Source organism: Podarcis filfolensis, assembly GCF_964270895.1.
Source record: "Podarcis filfolensis genome assembly, chromosome: 3".
Lineage (NCBI taxonomy): Eukaryota > Metazoa > Chordata > Lepidosauria > Squamata > Lacertidae > Podarcis > Podarcis filfolensis.
Window position 1 is genome coordinate 118,459,654 of NC_139606.1, and position 22,479 is coordinate 118,482,132.

The 22,479-nt window shown below is 48.6% G+C and overlaps 1 protein-coding gene across 6 annotated transcripts in view; it reads right to left on the bottom strand.

The window, feature by feature from the left end:
• NCOA1 (nuclear receptor coactivator 1) overlaps nucleotides 1-22,479 on the bottom strand; it is a 281,772-nt gene that overhangs the window by 15,440 nt on the left and 243,853 nt on the right. For all 6 annotated transcript variants that reach the window (XR_014545798.1, XM_083604769.1, XM_083604770.1 and 3 more), the window contains 6 exons: nucleotides 22,116-22,284; nucleotides 19,041-19,226; nucleotides 10,627-10,753; nucleotides 3,949-4,117; nucleotides 1,959-2,282; nucleotides 577-678 (listed from right to left, as the gene is read on the bottom strand). Coding sequence is in view for 5 of the 6 variants with exons in the window: in XM_083604769.1 (XP_083460895.1) it covers nucleotides 577-678; nucleotides 1,959-2,282; nucleotides 3,949-4,117; nucleotides 10,627-10,753; nucleotides 19,041-19,226; nucleotides 22,116-22,284 (1,077 nt within the window). In the remaining variant the exon portion in view is untranslated. The remainder of the gene's footprint in view (nucleotides 1-576; nucleotides 679-1,958; nucleotides 2,283-3,948; nucleotides 4,118-10,626; nucleotides 10,754-19,040; nucleotides 19,227-22,115; nucleotides 22,285-22,479) is intronic.

Consider the following 22,479-nt stretch of genomic DNA (forward strand, 5'->3'; position numbering starts at 1 on the left):
GGTTGCTGATTTGACTACTGGGCCAAAGTTCCAGGTGCTACTATCAGTATATTAACAACTTGGGGCCAGTTTACCTATGAGACCATCTTACCCTAATTGTGCCCACTTGATCGCTTTGAACAGTCAAACTGGTCCTGTTGCAAGTGCCACATAACACCCGTTCCCCATTTGTAAGAACTCAATCTTCGAGAGTGGCAGAACCTACACTTTGGAACTCCCTGCCTCTTGATATCAGGCACTTGCCTCCACTGTATTCCTTTTGGTGCCAGATAAAAACATTTCTGTTCAGGCAAGCTTAGCCAGATGTCTAGAAGGACGATGTGAGTCATAATCTGCTTTTAACCTTATTTTAACTTTTCAAATGTTTTAATTTTTATGAAATAAATTACTAGAATAAACAAAGAAGGCAGAAAGCAAAGCCGACCCTTTTCCAGATTAAACAGTGTGTGTGTGTGTGTGTGTGTGTGTGTGTGTGTGTGTGTGTGTAGCTCCAACCCCGCCACTGGTTGGTGCCAAGCTCTACAAATACGGGACCTCAGCTGTGCTGGCCCCAGTGACCACAAAGGCATCGCTTACCTGTGGCGCCATCTGCTGCTGCATTCCTGTCCTCATGCCGATGCCGCCTGCAGAGTTCACCGCAAACTGGTTCAGGATAGCCTGCCGATTTTGGTGTATCAGCTACAGAGAAGGCAAGAAGGGAGACCTCAGGGCGTGACAGGCTGCCGTTTGGGCACAGCTGCCCTTTGGCTAACAACACTTGCTGCAAGAGAGCCTCCAGGAGAGGTTTGGAGAAAGAAAACCTTGGGGGGGGGGATCTTGCACACATAAAACGCTCCCTTTCCCTCCACATCTATTGCTCTGGTGTTCTGGACCCGGGAAGGGCCACCAGGAGGGCTGCTTGCATGTTAAGAGAAAGCCCAGTGACGAAAGCAGCTGTGCAAGATAAGGGAGGGAGAAATGCAGCTGTGCCTGGACCAAATCTTGCAGGGAGCCTTTGGCAGCTGGACAGAGCGCGTTTCAGTGGTCCCTCCAGCTACTTCCCCAAAATGGCCCTGAGGTCCTTAAAATACAGCACAATTGAACATTGTGCGCATTTAAATAGCACGGTTTCAACCATACGCAACTGAAGGCAGGCTGGCTGAAATTGTGTGAGTTTGACGACAACAACAATAACAAACAATAAATGCAAGCAATGTGGAGAACTTGAAATCTCTTTCTGTGCTGTGTCTGCTTGGGGGTTTCCTGGTGGGGAAAGAGCTTTTAAACTTCCTGGCTTTCTTGGGGCAGGGGGAAGGCATGCGCGTGAGCAGGCTGGTTGTGGGGTGCTCTGGCGGGACCTCGCGCAAGTACCCCTAGGCTTCTGGAGGAAATAATCATAATTTATTATTTATATGCCACCCATCTGGCTGGGTTTCCCCAGCAACTCTGGGCGGCTCCCAACAGAATATTAATTATAATAATAATGAAAAGCGATCAAACATTAAAAACTTCCCTAAACAGGGCTGCCTTCAGATGTCTTCTAAAAGTCAGATAGTTGTTTATTGCCTTGACATCTGCTGGGAGGGTGTTCCACAGGGCGGGTGCCACCACCGAGAAGGCCCTCTGCCTGGTTCCCTGTAACCTCGCTTCTCACAGGGAGGGAACCACCAGAAGCCCTTGGAGCTGGGCCTCAATGTCTGTGCTGAACGATGGAGGTGGAGACTCTCACTGGGGCATGACCTCCCCCCTTTCCCTTCTAGCCACAGGGAGGTTCCAAGGAGTTTGCTTCCATGTGACTTTTGTGTACGCCTGGAACCCTTGGAACCGAACCCCCGTGCGAGATGCAACCGTGCTGCGATCATTGGTGCCCTTCAGCGACACGGAGGCCTACCAGCCAAGTAGGGCGTGGCTCCAGCCTGCCCCGAAGGCCACGGGGCTCTGGCAAGTAAAGGGACCGGCCGCACTGCATGGGAGCTCACCTGCTGCTGCCCCTGGAGCCGTTGCTGCAGCTGCAGTCGCAGCTGGTTGGGGGCTGTCGGAGGCCTGCTGAGCGGCTGCCGCGGCTGCATCCCCATGTTGGTGGGGTAGGCCCCACGGGGCGGCGGCACCTGGACCGGCATCGACCCAAAGGACTGCTTCTGCCGGACCATGCCGGGGAAAGGGCCGGGGAGGTTGGTGGTGGGGGAAGCGGAGGGGTAAGCTTGTGGGTACATGCCCGGCTTCTGGTCCATCATGAGAGGCGGTGGCGGCGGTGTGGCTTGCTGGGGCTGGAACCTCTCCGTCAGCGCTTCCAGGCCGCCTCCCTGCTCACAGAGAATGAAACAAAAGCGTGAGGCCACCGTGAGTCCCGACATGGTTCCAAACATATGCAGCACGTTCTGCGACTTTAAGGGCTGCTTCTCTGTTGTCCGGCTGCAAACCCAGGCGAGTCACCGGCAAAGTGGAAACTTTGGCCAGGGAGCGGCAGCCTCTCTCAACTCTGCAGGGCTGAAGTGTCCACAATATTGTTCACCCAGAACACTTTTAGGTGCATGCGCAGAACACCTAGGTGTATTTTTTATTATTTTTAAAAGTAGCATACAAAGTGGCTTTCGATTGCTTATGACTAGAAGAAATAATCCACTGACAGGTTTCCCCTGGCAGGAGAGGTTTTGATTTTGGCTGACTTGTGGCATCTGAACCACAAAGGGAGAAAAGTGGCTGGAGCATCCAAATATGGAAAAATAAACTGCAGGGGTGGTGGCTGGGGCGGGGGGGACAGTGCAGTGCCCCTTTTCACACATGCTCCTTTTATTGTTGAGGCGAGACCCTCCCCTCTCACACATGCCCCTCCTACTTCGGCTCTTGGCACGCCACACTTTCTTGGGAATGCATTCTGCATCTAGTAAAAGCTCTGAAACCCTGAAAGGTGTGTTCTGATGGGGACAGGGAGAGATCTTTCGCTGCGCTTGGAAGTCCTCAACATTCATTGTTTTCCACTCCTCCTTCTCCTTGTTTTATGTGAGATCTCATGCAACCCTTGATAAACTTCAGGGTGCTTTGGAGATGGTCAACCAGTGGACCATGGCTTTCAAATCAATGTTAACTATTACATTTCTATTCCATGTGTGTTTCCTGGAGCAGACAGACCCTTGCGCAGGGCTCCACCCAGGCACTGACCCAACTGAGATTCTGTTTAGCTTTAGTCAGGACTAAGTTTAGCTTTTGCGTCAGGACTAAGTCCCTAGCCCTTATTGGTGGGCACAGCTTCAAACTGTGATGCTGAATGGGTAGGTTGTAATAAAACCAACCAGAAGCTGATGCACTAGATGAAATCATCAAATAACACCTGTAGAGTTTCCATCTTTGTAGAATCTTACTTGTGGAAGCAGCACCTCAGAGTTTAAGGGCTTATACATACTTAGATGTCCTTCACTTTAAAGCTCTGTGCCAAAGTACCTCCTCCTCCCCACTTTTCTTTTTTTGTTCCAGATCTTTCCCAGTGCAAACTCGCTCTTTAAAGCTCAAACGGAGCAAATAGTAATCTGTGGAAAACCCAAATTGTCATTTGCTCCGATTGAGCGCTAAAGAGCAAGTGTGCACTAGGAAAGCTCAGGGCAAAGAAAACACACAACAACAACAACCAACAACAACAACAACGCACAGAGCTTTTTAGCGTGGACCTCTGATTGGAAAGAGTGGGGCAAAAGTTAAGTGTGGATATGCCCTAAATCGTTGGGAGAAAGAAGTGAAGAGTGGATACCTTTAGGAACGCCTCTGTAACAGAGAGGCTATGGTGCATTGGGAGAGGCTTTTGACTCCAGCTTTTACAGGGTTAGGGGCTCATGGGCTACTCCTGTTCTTTGCTACTTTTCAAGCAAGCGCTCTACCCCCACCCCCTGGGCAGGAACTCCGGATGCTGGGCCGGCTTCTCAAGGAGCAAACAGGAGCAGGCCCCGGAGCTCGGACACCTAAGAGGCAGCTTGGTACCTGGACCAGTTTGTCGATGCCAAGCGCTCGGTCCAGCTCTGCCAGCTCGTTCTCGTCTTTGCCGCTCAGGAAGGACACCAGCTGCTCGAGAAGAGCCTTCTCGTCGTTTCGCCCCTCCGGGGTGGTGGGAGGGCACAGGAGCTCATCGAGCTGAGAAGTGATGCAATGGCTGCAGGGGTACAAATGAGGAAAGTGAAGGAATCAAAAGGCGCTTGGTTATCTATAAGAAAAACCAGTTCACTTTGCTATGGGCCCATCTGCTAATGCAGTTGGTTGCAAGGGGAAAACCATCCGTGCGCTCTTGTGTATAAAGCTAGTTTGCGGCTTCCAAAAATCTGGCTGCAACTTTCACCCCCTCCCACCCCCGCAAAGACCAATGAACCCTATCCACCAATGTTTGTGTAGTATTCCGATGAACGCAATACAAACTAAGGTTGGGCTGGAGGATCCACCTGCCTGGCTCTGCAGTTGTGTATCCATTAGAAGCCAGCCAAATGTCTCTGGCAGCTCACAAGCGAGGCATGAAGACAGTGGGCTCGCCCCCAGCATCACTTAAGCAGAGGGGCACAACCTCTGCAGACAGAAGCATCTCCTCCTCCATGAATCTGCCCCATCCTTCTTTGAAGTCATCTTGGCTGTTCTGTCCTCTGAGAGGAGCCAACGAGGATGACCTTGCTCCAGTATAGGCTGGTTCGTTAGACTAGAACTGGGAACTTTCCTATCCACCTTATGTTTCCTACAATGAATGACTTTGCTATTTTCCTTACCTACAAGCATCTGTGTGTGTGTGTGCTAGTGTGCGCGATTGCAACAGGGAAAAGTTTGCTCTCTAACCAAGATTCAACCCCTTAATGTTGCCTTACTCTGCACACTAAAACAGTTTGGACAGGTAATTGGAACCCAATAATTGGACAGACTTGAACTCTGGTCCTCCAGAGACTGGACTAGTACTCTAACCACTACACCAGCGGTTCTCAACCTCTGGGTCCCCAGATGTTGTTGGACTACAACTCCCATCATCCCCGAGCTCTGGCCTTCCTTGCTAGCTAGGGGTGATGGGAGTTGTAGTCCAACAACATCTGGGGACCCGCAGGTTGAGAACTGCAACACTACACAGTACTGCCTGCTTCCTGAGTCCATGTTGCCAGCCCCTGGGCATTGCCCCCCCCCCTTGCAGTTTACATCCTCCATGAAGTGCCCAGCTGGTTCCCGGTGTCACAATAAGAACAACAGCTTCTAAGCAGAGCATGTCCTTAGAAACCAGAACTGGGGCAGGCTTGGGAGAAAAGAGCTCGCAGGAAGCAGAACCCTACCCCTCTCTCTCTCGCTCGTGCCCCCACTCCCTCCCTGCGACCTGCAAAGCTACTTCCAATCTCAGAGTTGTGTGGGCGTGTAATGATCCTGGTGATGGGGCTAACTGAAGTCAAAGGGGTGGCCGGGCCCGACGTCACCAGGAGCAAGGACATCACGCTCACTGGAAAGTGCCAGGAAGCCAGAGGGGCCCCCTGCTATGCCAAGAGTTCCTGAGGAGTCAGCAAGTCTACACAGTTTGCTCCAGATGAGCACCACATGTAAATCACAGGGTGGGGAGGGGGGATATCCAGCCTAACCCCAGGGTTGCCAATGCACATGGCTGATGGCACGAGAAGAAAGAATAGGGAAGACAGAGACAGAGCAGCAGAAACTTAAAACTGGTCCATAAAAAGGCATCGCTCCTGCCTTATCCCCCGCTACAGTTCCACAGCTAAAATTCTGCACCAAGATGAACTGATCCTGTTCTATAGGACTGTCTGTCTGCAAAGTGTGCAGCAAACGGCACAGGGATCTCCCACCAAGGAGATTCAGGGGCTGCAAAGGGTGAGGCACAAAAACCAAGCTCGTGATTGGTTCAGATGGAAGAAGACAACAACCATCAAACCTGGACTTGTGGCTGAGCGTACACTCAATGTGGAACCAGAGACGGTTCTGGCCAGTGTGGTGTAGTGGTTAAGAGCGGTTGTCACGTAATCTGGGGAACCGGGTTCGCGTCTCCGCTCCTCCACATGCAGCTGCTGGGTGACCTTGGGCCAGTCACACTTCTCTGAAGTCTCTCAGCCCCACTCACCTCACAGAGTGTTTGTTGTGGGGGAGGAAGGGAAAGGAGAATGTGAGCCGCTTTGAGACTCCTTAAAGGGAGTGAAAGGCGGGATATCAAATCCAAACTCTTCTTCTTCTGGCCTTTTTAACAGCGTTGTACCTGCATGAGGTGCATGTTTTCTGTATTCACACTTTGAATTTTTAAAATATACACTTGAAAAAAAAGTCTGATGGAAACCAGCTCTAAAGAAGGAGCAGGAAATGTATAACCAGGTTGAACGGAAAGGGTGAAGTCCAGAGGGTGGCAACACGAGAACGGGCCTTTTCTGTGGTGGCTCCCCCTTTGGGAAATGCTCTCCCCAGGGAGGTTTGCCTGGCGCCTTTATTATGTATTTGCAGGTGCCAGGCAAAAACGTTCCTCTTCCACCAGGCCTTTGGCTGATTCATATTCTACAGCCTTTTTAAATGTGTCTGTGGGAAGGGGGGGTTATTGTTCTGCCGTTTTGCTTTACTTATTTACTTGTTTTTATCCTGTATTTTATTCCGTGAATTGCCCTGAGAACTTATGACGAAGAGCTGTATATAAATCTAAAAGAAAGAAAGAAAAAGAAATGCTAAGGGTGAGGAAAAAAACCTCTTGCATTTCCAGCATCCAAAGTAGGAGCAAGGCCAGGTTATTATTCATGCGGATGGATGCAAGCTGGTGGATGGTCTGGAACACAAAAAGGAGACCTAGACTGTTCTCTTCAGTCTGAATTTGTACACACAACGGCGTGACGGCTGCTTGAGAGGCAAGCTCTTCCAAAGAGCAGCTCGGCACATGGCTCCAGCATGTGTTGTGGAGGTGTAGAGAAAACTGACAGATTTGCACAATGATTATTTGGCCAGAAGGCTCCATAAACCAGCTTCTGCCGTGTGGGCACTGATACTTGTTTGTATGAATCAGAACCTAAATTTTCAGGTGAAAGTCCCCTGGTGGTTCAGGATCCTGTATTTTTTTCCGGATTCCCACGTCTCTGGTGAGACGTGCAAGAAAAGCTGAGCTAGAAGCACAGAGAGTCACACGCAAGGAAGGCGTCAGGGGCAGCGCCGTGGAAATGCCAGCGTGTTGTGGGCGTGAAGAACGTGGCACCTGAGCTCTTTTCAGCTTTCCCTGGGGGGGGGGGGAAAGGGTGGGAAAGCACATTTCAAGTTCTTATAGGCGCTTTTGCACGAAGCAACTGGCAAGTTTTGCCGCTACAGGCTTAGTAGTAGCTTTTGAAAATTGCTGTTGTTTAGTCGTGTCCGCCTCTTCGTGACCCCCTGGACCAGAGCACGCCAGGAACTTCTGTCTTCCACTGCCTCCCGCAGTTTGGTCAAACTCATGTTCGTAGCTTCGAGAACACTGTCCAACCATCTCGTCCTCTGTCGTCCCCTTCTCCTTGTACCCTCCATCTTTCCCAGCATCAGGGTCTTTTCCAGGGAGTCTTCTCTTCTCATGAGGTGGCCAAAGTCTTGGAGCCTCAGCTTCAGGATCTGTCCTTCCAATGAGCACTCAGGGCTGATTTCCTTCAGAATAGATAGGTTTGATCTTCTTGCAGTCCATGGGACTCTCAAGAGTCTCCTCCAGCACCAGAATTCAAAAGCATCAATTCTTCGGCGATCAGCCTTCTTTATGGTCCAGCTCTCACTTCCGTAGCTTTAACTATATGGATTTTTGTTGGCAAGGTGATGCCTCTGCTTTTTAAGATGCTGTCTAGGTTTGTTATTGCTTTTCTCCCAAGAAGCGGGCGTCTTTTAATTTCCTGACTGCTGTCACCATCTGCAGTGATCATGGAGCCCAAGAAAGTAAAAGTAAAATCTCTCACTGCCTCCATTTCTTCCCCTTCTATTTGCCAGGAGGTGATGGGACCAGCTTTTGAAAATAGGATCGGGCAAATTCTTGGAGGGAGACTGGTCTATCAACAGCTGCCAGTCACAATACCTAAATGGAACAGTCATGTTCAGAGGCAGTCCACACCTGAACAGCTGTTGAAGGAGGGCACACAGTGTGTGTGTGTGTGTTGCAGGCTTCATGCCCTGCTCATGGGCTTCCTAGAAGCAACTGGGTGGCTACTTCTGAAAGCAGGAGTGGCGGATTGGACGGAGCCTTGTGTTCTAATTCAGCAGGGCTCCTTTGTATGGCTGTGAAAAACCTGCTTAAGCGGCTGACACCTGCTGAAGGCTCAGAAGCTGAGCAAGGTTTTCACCCAGTGGCCAAGCATCCTCCTGCCCTTCCATTGTGCCTGACAAATTGGATTAACAAAAACCCAGATTACACAAGGTGGAGCCACAGAATTCTGCTTTTTTTGCAAGTGTAAAATATCTGTTTGTTTTTAGCGGAGTGGACTTGGACCTAATCATGGAGGTGACATGGAGGCCAATGCTTGAAGGTCTGCTCCCCAGGCCCCACCCCCCAGCCCCCAATAGCTGACCCCCCACATAATGCAAGCAATGGCATGTGACTGCGAGAAGAAAGAGGCTAGGAAAGCAAATGGTCCAAGAGGCCTGAAGCTGCAGAGCCAAGCTGTGTGGTGAGGGTGAGACCTGCTCCAGATGTACAAGGGAAGCTAGGGCTATTCAGACAGGTTTATGCATTGATATTTTATGACCCACTCTATCTTATGGGACGCGGGTGGCGTTGTGGGTTAAACCACAGAGCCTAGGACTTGCCGATCAGAAGGTCGGCGGTCCGAATCCCCGCGACGGGGTGAGCTCCTGTTGCTCGGTCCCTGCTCCTGCCAACCTAGCAGTTCGAAAGCACGTCAAAGTGCCAGTAGATAAATAGGTACTGCTCCGGCGGGAAGGTAAATGGCGTTTCCGTGCGCTGCTCTGGTTCGCCAGAAGTGCCTTAGTCATGCTGGCCACATGACCCGGAAGCTGTATGTCGGCTCCCTCCGCCAGTAAAGCGAGATGAGTGCCGCAACCCCAGAGTTGGCCACGACTTGACCTAACGGTCAGGGGTCCCTTTACCTTTTATCCTATGGGATCATGGTGAAGGACAGTTATTTAAGGACACATCCTAAACAACCCTGCCCTAGAGGTGTCGCCCACCAAGGCAATGGAAGCTACTGAAGTAAAAGAGACTGCCAAACAGTAAGGAAATTAAACACTGCACTTTACAAAAGAAAGGGAAGTTAACTATGGAGAAAGCAGTTTCACCCCCGCCCCACCTACTCACATTTCCTCACCTCGGTTAACAATCCCTCATAACGCAGAATAACCAGCTTGCTCCCTCCCCTAAGCCAAAGTCTAGGGGGCAAATATAGAGGGGAACCCCCACACAAGACTTCCTATAGCTGCTGCAGCTGCTCGGCACAGATCTTGCAGCAAGCCCCAATCACAGCCCCTGGGGAAAGCTTGGCTAAGAACAAAGCGGATTGTAATGAACTCTGTGCATTGAGCTCCATCTCAGCTTCAAGGCGGCTCGCCAAGAGCAAAACCGGGGCGCCGGGCCAGGAACCTGAAACTGGATCCTTTCCCGCTCAAGAGAGCTAATGGACTGGGGCTCCCTCCTGGTTGCCCCCGGAGCTCCTCTCTGCTCCAAAACAGTTTTATGTTCCTTGTTAAGGGGACGGAAGAGAGGGTGCCTGGCGGGAAGGGGAAGAGGGAGAAGGAGGTTTCTGTCCTGAAAATCCTGCCTTCCCAAGACAGCATGCAGTTTGCTCCCTGCTCCAATCCCCCTTTCCCACTGCAGTGAGAAAAATGGTTGTTTCCATATCCAAGGACAAGGACCGCGGCAGAGGGGTGTGTTGGCATGGGCAGTAGCTGCAAGCTGAGAAGGCAGTGTGGTGCGCTGTCTCTCAATTCAAGCAGAACATTAACTTACAGAAGCAATAGCTTTGGGGCTAAGAAATGCTCTGGCTTAGCCGTTTTGTTCATGCTTGGACTGGTGGTTTATCTCCCCCAGGCAAACTGGAAACGGGAAGTCAAGATGACCAAATCGAGATTATATATCCTAGTTTGTGTGGGGAGAGACAGACCACCAGACCAGGTCTGGACGCAGCGGCACTAAGGGTTTGCCCACATTTCCGCTTGCCCTATGCCTAGAAAAGCAAGAATTTGAGCTGTTTCCCTCTTGCCCTCCGTCCTTTCCTAGGGCTAAATTGGAGCAAACATCTATCTGGAGAAAACCTGAAATGCCGTTTGCTCCAACCAAGTACTAAAAAGTGCTTTTCCCCAGGGGGAAGGGCTGAGCTCCAGTTAGCACTGCAGCAGCAAGACTGTGGAAGGAGCACAAATCTTTCTCCCAGTTTCTGGCCTGGATCTGAATCTGTTTTTATATTTATAGCTTTTTTATATATATAAAAAACCATGTTAATAATATGCAATTGTTTCTAGCCGCTTTTATATATGATACTGTTTTATGTGTGCCATTATACTGGAAATTGTTTCAAGATGCCTCGCGAGAAGCGATTAACAGATGAAACGAAATGAAAAACTCCTGCGGATATTGCGCATGGATATTTGCCTCCAAAGCTGGTCCCAGGATGGCCAGCTGCATGTTGACATCTGCCCATAAACCCTGCCTGAAATCTCCCACAAGCAACAGGAGGGTGGGGGCAGGGAAGCCCCTATACTTACTCATCCGGTTTGCTCATAGGTCCCCGATTAATGGAGGTCATGGGGTTGTCCGCCCACGGGATCTGCTCCCCAATTGTTGGCTGACCGAACTGATGATCTGTGACTCCCAGTTCCAGCTCAGGCAATCCTGGGGGGAGGACGGAGGGAGGAGAGAAGAGAAGTTAAATGGCAGGATCCTACCCTGTCCTGGTCGGAAACTTCAGCTGGTGCAGAATTCAGCGGCCAGGTTGCTCACCGGAGCAAGATGGTTTGAGCATATTACACCAATCCTGGTCCAACTGCACGGGCTACCAATTAGTTTCTGGGCCCAATTCAAAGTGCTGGTTTTGACCTATAAAGCCTTAAATGGCTCAGGATCGCAAAGAGAACAACAACTACCAGACATCTGAAGGCAGCCCTGTTTGGGGAAGCTTTTAATGTTTGATGGATTACTGTATTTTAATATTTTGTTGGAAGCTGCCCAGAGTGGCTGGGGAAGCCCAGCTAGATGGGTGGGGTATAAATAATAATAATAATAATAATAATAATAATAATAATAATAATAAAGGACCGCCTCTTCCCATATGAACCTACCCGGACCTGAGATCATCTTCTGATGCCCTCCTTCATGTGCCTCTTCCACGAGAGGTCAGGAGGGTGGCAGCACGAGAGCGGGGCCTTCTCTGCGGTGGCTCCCTGTCTGTGGAATGCTCTCCCCAAGGAGGTCCACCTGGCACCTTCACTATAAACCTTTAGGCACCAGGCAGAAACGTCCCTTTTTAACCAGGCCTTTGCCTGAGTTGATCTACATCCTATACCCTTTTAAAAAAAAATAATGCTGGCTCTTTTGGTGTTTTTTAAATTGGTTTTGTTTTGATTTTATGTATTTGATATTCTGTGTGAACCGTCTTGAGGCCTTCAGGTATAGGGCGGTGTAGAAATTAATTAATTAAATAAATAAATACGATGATGATGATGATGATGATAATAATAATGATATGGTGGGACTAAAAGAGAGGGTGGGAGGACATCAAGGATGGCGGTGGCTGAGGCTAATTAGAAGGCGAAGCCAGTTTAGCACATCTATAATAATAATAATAATAATAATAATAATAATAATTTTTTTTATTTATACCCCGCCCTTCCTGGTTCAGAAAACCGGTCTCAGGGCGGCTAACAACAAATTTAAAACACTTAACAGCATAAAATACAGTATAAAACATGAATAACAATAAATTCAGAATTCAAAAATCAATTTAAGGGGGGAAATCCATCCAATAAACATTAGACGGTCACCAGGGCTAGCTGGCTGAATTGGTCCTACTTGGGCCAGCGAGGAGACCAGGGAAGAATTAGCTGTGGGATCCCAGAGTGGGTAATCATCATAAAAAGGGGAGGGGGGGGAGAAGGAAGGGGAATAAAAGATCAGGCTAAGTTCAAATTGAGAGCCAGGTGGAATAGCTCTGTCTTACAAGCCCGATGGAAGGAGGTTAAATCCTGCAAGGCCCTGGTCTCATGGGACAGAGCATTCCGCCAGGCCGGAGCCACCACTGAGAAGGACCTGGCCCTGGTGGAGGATAGTCTGACTTCCTCAGGGCCCAGGACCTCTAAACTATGGTTATTCATGGACCTTAAGGTCCTTTGCGGGGCATACCAGGAGAGGCGGTCCCGTAAATACGAGGGTCCTAAGCCATCTAGGTGTCCAGGTCAAGGCGAGCGGCAACGCAATGGGAAATGTCCTGCTCAGCTGGCAGAGCTGCATTAAGAATGGCAGGACCAGGTGGGAGTCAGAAGGCATGCTCTCCTGAACTCCAGGAGAGGGCTGGACAGGGACGGCAGGCATGGCCAACTCCATTGCCACAAGGGCAGGAGCTGCCAAAGCCCAGCGGGCACAGGAGGGACCTGCTGGTCACAATATGCCAGTCTTCAGCTTCTCTGGTATGCTGATCTGGTGCACTGGGCCCATAAAGGCTGCACGGCTGGAGGCGCTCCCTGTTGTCATTATTATTATTATTGTTATCATGTATTAATTAAATTTGTATGCCGCCCTTCGTCTGTAGATCTCAGGGCGGTTCATGGCACACACACACAAAAAAGAGACAAAACACACAAAATACATAATAAAAGCAAGAGCAAAACAAATAGGTTTTGAACCAAATGCTCCTGCAGTAGAAGACCCAGCCAAAATGTTTCCTTAAGCCTTCCAAGGAATGGAAACAGGTCGCTGGGGAGTGAAATAACCAACCAAAGGATGTAAATATATATATATATATACATGTTACATGTTGCCTGTTATGTGTATTGTCTGTTAAGTGTATGTGAGTCTGTTCCTTGTGTCTCTGTCATTTCAGAAATGTTTAAGGGCTTTGTGTTTAAAACTGGCCACGACATCCACAGACTGCCTTTCTTAAGTGTGCATAGTTTAAAAATGCAAGCTTGCTTCAAATTTTAGTTTAAAGAAACCATGTTGGACCTGATCAACTTAAACATGGCATGTTTTAACACTGGGAGCCGCCCAGAGTGTCTGGGGAAACTCAGCCAGATGGGCGGGATATAAATAATAAATAATAAATTATTGTTATTGTTACTGAAATGACAAAACCAGGAAAGTGTGTGTGTGTGTGTGTGTGTGTGTGTGTGTGAGTGAGAGAGAGAGAGAGAGAGAGAGAGAGAGAGAAGTTGAGATAGACATCAGTGCATCAGGAGGTGTGTTGACATTGAAAAATGAGAAATCTGTGAGCAAGACTTATATTCCTTTTTAAAGGGCCTCATTTTAAACAGAAGTGTTTTCACACACACACACACACACACACACACACGTTTAAGGAATAATATTTCCAAGACTAACTGGGGCTAATGAGGCTGCCAATGTAAAAGCTTTATTATTTTAAAATTGAATTCAATTTGTGTTCTTCAGCCACACGCCCGGTGTAAGAAGTTGAAACGGCAGCGCAGGGTGAAATCTAAATGAGCGCAGGCATGTTCATCCAGATGGCTCTGCCTGCCCAGGATGAGAGAGACAAAGCCGCATTAAAGGTTTGCTGTGGACTGCCAATTAACTGGCCTGGTCTTTTAGCCGATGCATTAAGAGATCCTTCCAAAGGCCTTTAGAGTTCCACAAGAGACATCGTTTCAAATCCCCGCAAGCGGGGATGAGCCAATCAGAAGCAATGTTGCAAATGCTCAAAAACTTCCACCTGGGATGGCAAATCCTCTTCTTAATAATGGGCCAAAGTGATGGGAAAACTGTGTTTATTATGTGTGAGATAAGAGAGAAGAGGCGGGGGTTGCCAAATGCACTGAAAGGTCTACGTTGGTTGCCCAAAGCAGAAAATCTAAACCACTAGCGTTCCCTCCAACATTTCTACAATGAAATTCAGGACATCCTATTCCATAATAATAAAAATACAATTATTATTATATATTATATATTATATAATATATTATTATTATTGGGTGACACATGACTTGAGAGCAGTACATGTGAAAAGGATCTAGGAGTCTTGGTTGACCACAAACTTGACATGAGCCAACAGTGTGACGCGGCAGCTAAAAAAGCCAACGCAATTCTGGGCTGCATCAATAGGAGTATAGCATCTAGATCAAGGGAAGTAATAGTGCCACTGTATTCTGCTCTGGTCAGACCTCACCTGGAGTACTGTGTCCAGTTCTGGGCACCACAGTTCAAGAAGGACACTGACAAACTGGAACGTGTCCAGAGGAGGGCAACCAAAATGGTCAAAGGCCTGGAAACGATGCCTTATGAGGAACGGCTAAGGGAGCTGGGCATGTTTAGCCTGGAGAAGAAGAGGTTAAGGGGTGATATGATAGCCATGTTCAAATATATAAAAGGATGTCACATAGAGGAGGGAGAAAGGTTGTTTTCTCCTGCTCCAGAGAAGCGGACACTGAGCAATGGATCCAAACTACAAGAAAGAAGATTCCACCTAAACATTAGGAAGAACTTCCCGACAGTAAGAGCTGTTTGACAGTGGAATTTGCTGCCAAGGAGTGTGGTGGAGTCTCCTTCTTTGGAGGTCTTTAAGCAGAGGCTTGACAACCATATGTCAGGAGTGCTCTGATGGTGTTTCCTGCTTGGCAGGGGGTTGGACTCGATGGCCCTTGTGGTCTCTTCCAACTCTATGATTCTATGATTCACCCTGCCCATCTGTCTGGATTGTCCAGCCACTCTGGGTGGCTTCCAACATATATAAAAAACATAACAAAACATCAAAACATTTCAAAACTGCCTTCAGATGTCTTCTAAATGTTGTAGGGTCACTCATCTCATTGACTTGGGGGTTGCGCTAGTTCCCAAAGTGGGTGCTAGCACTCTCACCTCCACGGGGGCAAGGGGGAAGGTGTATATAAGGGGTTTCTGCGATGGGATCACATTCACCCAGTGCTTTTCCAGCTGCACTGGCTCCCGGTGGAGTACAGGGTCAGATTTAAGGTGCTGGTTTTGACCTTTAAAGCCCTTCACGGCCTAGGACCCTACTACCTACGGGACCGCCTCTCCCAGTCTGCCCCACAGAGAGCCTCAAGGTCCATAAATAGCAACACCCTAGTGGTCCCGGGCCCTAAGGAAGTTAGATTGGCCTCAACCAGAGCCAGGGCCTTTTCAGCACTGGCCCCAGCCTGATGGAACGCTCTGCCTCATGAGACCAGGGCCCTGCAGGATCTGATTTCTTTCCGCAGGGCCTGCAAGACAGAGTTGTTCCGCCTGGCCTTTGGCTTGGAGCCAATTTGATTCCCTCCCCCCCTTTCTTTTTCTTTCTCTTCCTGCGATGAGGCTGCATTTTAATATTTTAATGTTTCAATATTTTCATGTTTTATTTTAATCTTGTTTTTAAGTTGTATTCATTCAACTTGTTTTTATTATTGCTTGTTAGCTGCCCTGAGCCCGGCCTTGGCTGGGGAGGGCGGGGTATAAATAAAAATTGTTGTTGTTGTTGTTGTTGTTGTTATTGTTAAAATGGCTATCAGACTTTGAAAAGCTAGATCAAGTTCATCAGTTTTGCCGACTTAATTAAACTGAGTGGTTTATATTGGATTTTGAAGAAATGCGCAATTAATTGTCGCTGAAGTTTATTGTGCTGTTATCTTCCTCTGTGGGTCACAGAAACTGTTATTCTGAATAATGCTTTTAATAGGGAAGGGTACGGGGAAATTGGGGGTAATTTTATGGAGCCCTGAAAATGTTTGGGGACCCCTGATCTAGAGCTTTGCCCTGGTTTTGAACATCTGCTTAGCTGGCCGAGCCCTGGCCATCAAGTTCTCCTCCATGGACGGGCAACACTGCTGATAATGCAAAACCCGCAAAGTGTGCGCCGCAGCCATGGGTTAGAGAGCGAAGTCGACCAGAGAGAGCAGGTTTTGTTCTTGCGCTGGCTATGCAGCAGAGACGAAGTGTTCGCAAGGGTTGCCTGGCAACAGGAAAATAAAGGGAGCACCGGCAACAGCAGCGGCGCTGCTAATTTACAGCTGAGCAAGGATATGCGCCACGTGGGGGAGAGTGGCTCAGGTGCGCACTCCACCCATAGGGTGTCGCCCGCCCAGCTGCCCCTGGGAAGTGCAACGGGAAAGCAAACCCGGAGATGACCTCAGCTGTGCATCTTGCATTTCCAGAGGCCAAACCAAACATCCTTCCCGAACATGCTAGCAAGCACTATCACATGGCGTCCTTTCCTTTCTAAGCTCCGAGAGCGAGTTGTTTGCTGCTCATGAAAGACAAGGCGTATACCTGCCCCCCCTGTACCAACACTGTTTGTGTGTGTTTTAAAAACAGTCGCTCCAGGAGACCAAAACTTGCTTGTGAGCATCCTGGATCGCCTAACTGACCGCAGTTGGAGACAGAAGGCGGTGATAGGTAGCCTTTTCGTCTGAGACAGCATAGCTGTTTCCTAACGTTCTTTCTTCTGAGGAAGCACAGATCTCCCATTCTTGCCATTTGTTAAAAAAACACAAAACAAGCAAATAAACCTTCAACCAGATTTATGAGCAGTCATCTTGCGAGCCGGATAAAAATACAGTCATACCTCGGGTTACAGACGCTTCAGGTTGCGCGTTTTCGGGTTGCGCACCGCACTGAACCCGGAAGTACCAGAACGGGTTACTTCTGGGTTTCAGCACTCGCGCATGCGCATAAGCGCTAAATCGCACTTTGCGCATAAGCACCAAATCGCAACCCACGCGTGCGCAGACACGGCGCTGCGGGTTGCGAACGTGCCTCCTGCACGGATCACGTTCACAACCTGAGCACCCACTGTACTTGATTTCTTTTATATCTGATTTTAAAAAAAATATTAGCGCTTTCTTTTTAACATTAGCCCTGCTATGCTTGGATAACCTCTAACTCAGTTAATCTAAACAGAATCTATGCCTCTGCCACATACACTGAGTTTAGAAGAGGCTTTCCTTTGTAAATCAAGAACCAATTTGATCCGTTTGTCAGACATGAATATTTACGCTCTAGACGCCAAATGCAGGCAATTTCATTTTCGTCGGATGAAAACAACCTGCTCTAGTCTGCCCTGCTTAGTCTATCAGATCTTGCTTCGATCTCTCAGTGGTGAGACAGAGATAGGGGTGGGGCTGAGCTAAGTGAATCTCAAAGGACAGGCTGCTTGCATAGGCAGCTGCTTAGGTGTGGGGGCCACGGAGTGCTTGAATATTCCCTCCGGCTCACACTGCATCATAGGTAGTGTTTAGAAATACCGAAAACCTCTTTCATCTGTCTGATGGTTGTGGGTGCTTGATGCTGCAGGATCGGCTTGGCAGCAGATGAAATGGTCAGAAACTCTGTATTCAAACTCAGTTCTGCTATCTGCGGATTTTGGCAGCAGCAATACAGGAGCGCATCAGAAGAGGCTCTTTGTTGCACAATTCCCCAAACGAGAGTGCCGATATCCCCGATGTGGCGACACTGACAAAATGAGGGGCTTTGGGATTTGATGTGCAGGAGCTGCTAAGGCTGGGGATAATTCCTAAAGATTTCCACACACGTTTAGAATGCCACAGCACTGATCTCCCCGTCCTGCTAACTGGGACAATGATAGGAACTGACTTTTCTGGGTTCTGTAGCGAAGCTGCTTCCCTGCACTGACTTTCAACACAGCTCTGCTATTCTCTCCTGTGCATTGCTTCAGGCTGAAAGACGGAGCTGGCAGGCTGGGGGGGCATTTGCTTAACATGTCAGAACTAATGCTGGGCTGACTAGGCTGCTTATTTCCCTAGCAGGTTAAGCATGACTTTTAAAGACACGTTTATTTGCTCAGGCCCTTTGGAGGGAGTTGAGTCTGTTAGTTTAATTCGTCTCAGTTTCGAATTCCTATGAGGTTTTAAGGTTTCTTGAAGGTTTAAACTGCATGGTTTTACATCATGTGGGTAGACCGACCTGTGATCTTCAGATCTTTAGGCACCAGGCGAAAATGTTCCTCTTCAGCCAGGCCTTGGGCTGGTTAACATCCTATACCCTTTAAAACAGGGATGCGGGTGGTGCTGTGGGTTAAACCACAGAGCCTAGGACTTGCCGATCAGAAGGTCGGCGGTTCGAATCCTCGCGATGGGGTGAGCTCCTGTTGCTCGGTCCCTGCTCCTGCCAACCTAGCATTTCGAAAGCATGTCAAAGTGCAAGTAGATAAATAGGTACTGCTCCAGCGGGAAGGTAAACGGCGTTTCTGTGCCCTGCTCTGGTTCGCCAGAAGCGGCTTGGTCATGCTGGCCACATGACCCGGAAGCTGTACGCCGGCACCCTCGGCCAATAAAGCAAGATGAGCGCCGCAACCCCAGAGTCATCCGCGACTGGACCTAATGGTCAGGGGTCCCTTTACCTTTTACCTTACCCTTTTAAATGTGTTTTTTGGGAAGGTTTTGTTTTGTTTTTATTATGTATTTTGCCTTTTTTATCTTGTATTTTCATGTTGTGAACTGCCCTGATGAAGGGCGGCATGCAAATTGAACACACAAAATAAGGGTACTTTAGCAATAAAGTGATGAGGATGATAACTCACAACAAAATGGGAGTGGGAGACAGACTACAGCATGGTGAAAGTCCCTGCATAGTTGTGAATTTCAGCGGCTCATCATTTCTCAGGCCGACTACCTCAAAGGGTCATTGGGAGAAGGGCTATACAGTGGTACCTTGGTTTATGAACAGCTTAGTTTATGAACAACTTGGATTAAGAACGCCGCAAACCCGGAAGTAGGTGTTTTGGTTTGTGAACTTTCCCTTGGATGCAGAACATGTTCCGCTTCCTGTTGAGTGTGTTCCATTTGTATGGTGCTATCGGAAAGCAGACCTTGGTTTAAGAACGCTTTGGTTTAAGAACAGACTTCTGGAACGGATTAAGTTCGTAAACCAAGGTACCACTGTGTATTCTGTCTATTGAAAGAACGCCAGGGATCCTTCCCTCCGGTGCCACAGATGCACCTACCTGTGTCAGGCTGGAAGGGGCTTGGTCCGGGTACCGCCCCCCTGCCTTGCTCGGAAGGCAAACCAGGGTGAGGGCTGCTGCCGTTGGTTGCGGAGAAAGGCGCCGTCCTGAGCTGAACCGGCTCCAGGGGGTCGCAGAATTCGAAGGGGGAGCGGCCGGCCTGCATTCCCTGCCCACCGTTGACAGCTGGAACACAGAAGTAAAGAAATCAGAGGGTGACTGTAGGCCCAGGAGCAACTAAGAGGGATGTGAGAGAAGGATCAAGGCAGCACCTGGGTTGCAGAAACCTAAATGGGCTCATTTGGGACGGTACGGCTGCTCACCCTCCAGGAACCTCACTTCCAAGAGTGGCCAGGCTTAACGCCATTAATTTCAGATCAACGGTGAACAATGGCAAGGAATAGCCAGGCCATATACGGCAGTGTTTCTCAACCTTTTTACTTCTCTGTTTTCTTTTCTGTTTTCTTCTCGGTCACTTCTCTCTCCCCCCTGTGGCCCCCTAGTCTTGTGCTGTGGCCCCCTTGGAATATCCTGGGGGGGCAGGGGGACTATCTCTCTCTCCCCCCCCCCCCCCCCGTTGAGAAACACTGATGTAGTCTCCACCATGTGCTGGAGTTCTTGCACAGTCCACCAGAGGGCTCTCCTGACCCCTCTTCTCATCCAAACTACTCATCCAAATTAAATTGGCTTACTTTATTCTTTTTTGAACCGCTGCTCTTTTCAGTTACTCTTTTCATGCAACTGCCACTAAAGCACTCAAGTTGGTTTGAACCACAAGTCCACAAGCTGAAAATCCTGACTGCAAACTTTCACATTTTTTTATTTCCAAACTCTTATTTCTTCTTCTTGTTCACCTTCCCAATAACAATTTATTTTGTTTGAGAGCTTCAGAAAAGGGATGCTAAGCATTTAAACAGACAGGCTTATTTTTTGCACGATTGCCTGGGAATTTGCCAAAACCACAAAAGGATTTTTTAAAAAAGAAACCTCAAATTTGAAAATTTCCAGAAATCAAAAAGTTCTTATTCAGATTTTTTAAAAAAATGTTGCCAACTTAACAAGTGTTTTGGGTTTAATGGAATCTACTTGTTTGCCTTAACCACATCTGGCCATATAGATATACTCCAATATCTACTTCCTAAAACTTATTTTTTTTTGCTGTATACATTTCAGGGTCCACTCCAAACCATCCCAAAAGATCATTTTGTCTTCTGGACCACCTCCAAGGCATGTGTAAGCTTTTGTATCACACAATGCCCTTTGCCAGGAAGAACAGTTCTGTGTTAACTCAAAAGCTTGCACACTCCCGGCCAACGAAAGCCCATTCCAATAAGACAAGAATAAAAGGGAAAGTGTTCACCAGTCAATGGAACTGACGGTCAACTCTAAAAGACTTTTCTGCATCATTGATGTCCCCGAATCTCCAGCAGCACAAGGAGCCCAGTCAAGTCAAAACATGCCAAAGACTTCTGAATGGCCTTATAAGCTGGATTTTCTGCAGGCATTCAGATCCTTGGAATAAGGATTTTTAGCATGCAAGGAACAAGCTTGGGTGGAAAGCAGCTGCCTGACGTTTGCCCCGGGAATTTATCAGAGAGGGGATGGAAGAAGCAGGGCAGCTTGGGAACTGACAGCACTCTTTCAGGCCTCCTGACTATGGGAAGGCAAAGCTCCTTCCTTTCATGTGTCTTGTAGCTGTCACTCACAAACGTCACTAGGGCTCAAGAATCTCCTCTCTTGACCTGAGGTGGGCTGCTCTCATCCGGTGGCTGTTGACCCTCTGTTTTAGGTGCTGCTCAACAATGGTAAAATCAAGCAAATGAATGCTTCTTCCCTGTGAGTGAGTCCTTTTATTTTGGTTTACGGCCAACATGGCGACTTCCAGACGATTTGGGGATGTAACCCCAATCATCCACCACCCCTGGCTATGCTGGCTGGGGCTGAAGGAGCGTCTCCACCCCCATCGTCCAGCCCGGACACTGAGGTCCAGCTCTGAGGGCCTTCTGGCGGTTCCCTCCCTGCGAGAAGTGAGGTAACAGGGAACCAGACAGAGGGCCTTCTCGGTGGTGGCGCCTGCCCTGTGGAACACCCTCCCGTCAGATGTCAAGGCAATAAGCAACTATCTAACTTTTAAAAGACATCTGAAGGCAGCCCTTTTTAAGGAAGTTTTTAATGTTTAATGCTGTATTTTGTGTGTGTGTGTGTGTGTGTGTGTGTGTGTGTGTGTGTACACACACACACACGGTTGGGAGCTGCCCAGAGTGCCTGGGGAAACCCAATCAGATGGGTGGGATATAAATAATAAATTATTATTATTGTTGTTGTTGTTGTTATATATGATCAGAGTTACAGAGCCACAGCTTACGAGGCTGGGTGGCAACAGGACATTTCTTATGTGGGGCACATTCTTCCGTCTTGGCAACACCCACAAGAGAGAAGACTAAAGGAAGATTAGGCAAACTTCTCTTCCTGGTCAAGTCACCTACTCCATGCATGTGACAAGGTAGGCTTTTGCCTCCCCAACACAACAAATTAGTTCACGTACAAGAAGAAACTGATGGTTGGACAGTGTTCTCAAAGCTACAAACATGAGTCTGACCAAACTGCGGGAGGCAGTGGAAGACAGGAGTGCCTGGTGTGCTCTGGTCCAGGGGGTCACGAAGAGTTGGACACGACTAAATGACTAAACAAAAACAACAACAACAAGAAACTGCATTTTTGTCAGCTTAAATTGACAGGAAATTGGCACAGGACTCTAGCCAACATTTAACTTGCCCATCTCCTACCTTGGGATCCGAGTAGTTAAATCTTAAGCCCACCCATGCTAAACACGGCCAAATCAAGCTTGCTTTTACAAAGTGTTGGGGTTGGTTGCAGAATTTGGAAGGAGAATTCCCCCTGCCTCTTTCTCCTCAACCAGCACCTGGCATTCATCATGGCAATGCAATGGTACCAGGCTCCAGTCTATCAGACACACTGTGAAGAACGTGGATTAAGAGCATGTACGAGAAAGTTAGAGCAGGTCCAGCCCTGGCAGTTATAGAAAGGGAAGAAAGACTTCACAGAACTACGTACAGCTCATCCCCGTGGGAGTTCTTGCGGCGGTGCCCGGCTGGAGGGAAGGGGTCAGGATCTCTGACTTGATGGCGATGCTGCCACTTTCGGCAGCCTCCGACCCGCACAGTCCTGGCGGCAGCTGAGCTTTCTCCAGCGACGGCAGAATCTGGTCAAGGTCCGACGCAAACTGAGGGAAAGAAGGAAGGCCACAGGTCAGCCACGGAACCTCCGAAGGCAGCCACGGGTGGAACAAGAAACCAACCACAAGCCTTTTGCTCCGGCCTGGATGGCACAAATTCACAAAAGCCCTGAACAACTTGGATCCCACTCCTTATGCTCCATCCTGATAAGAGCCCTTCTGGGGGGTTCCCCACACCTCTGA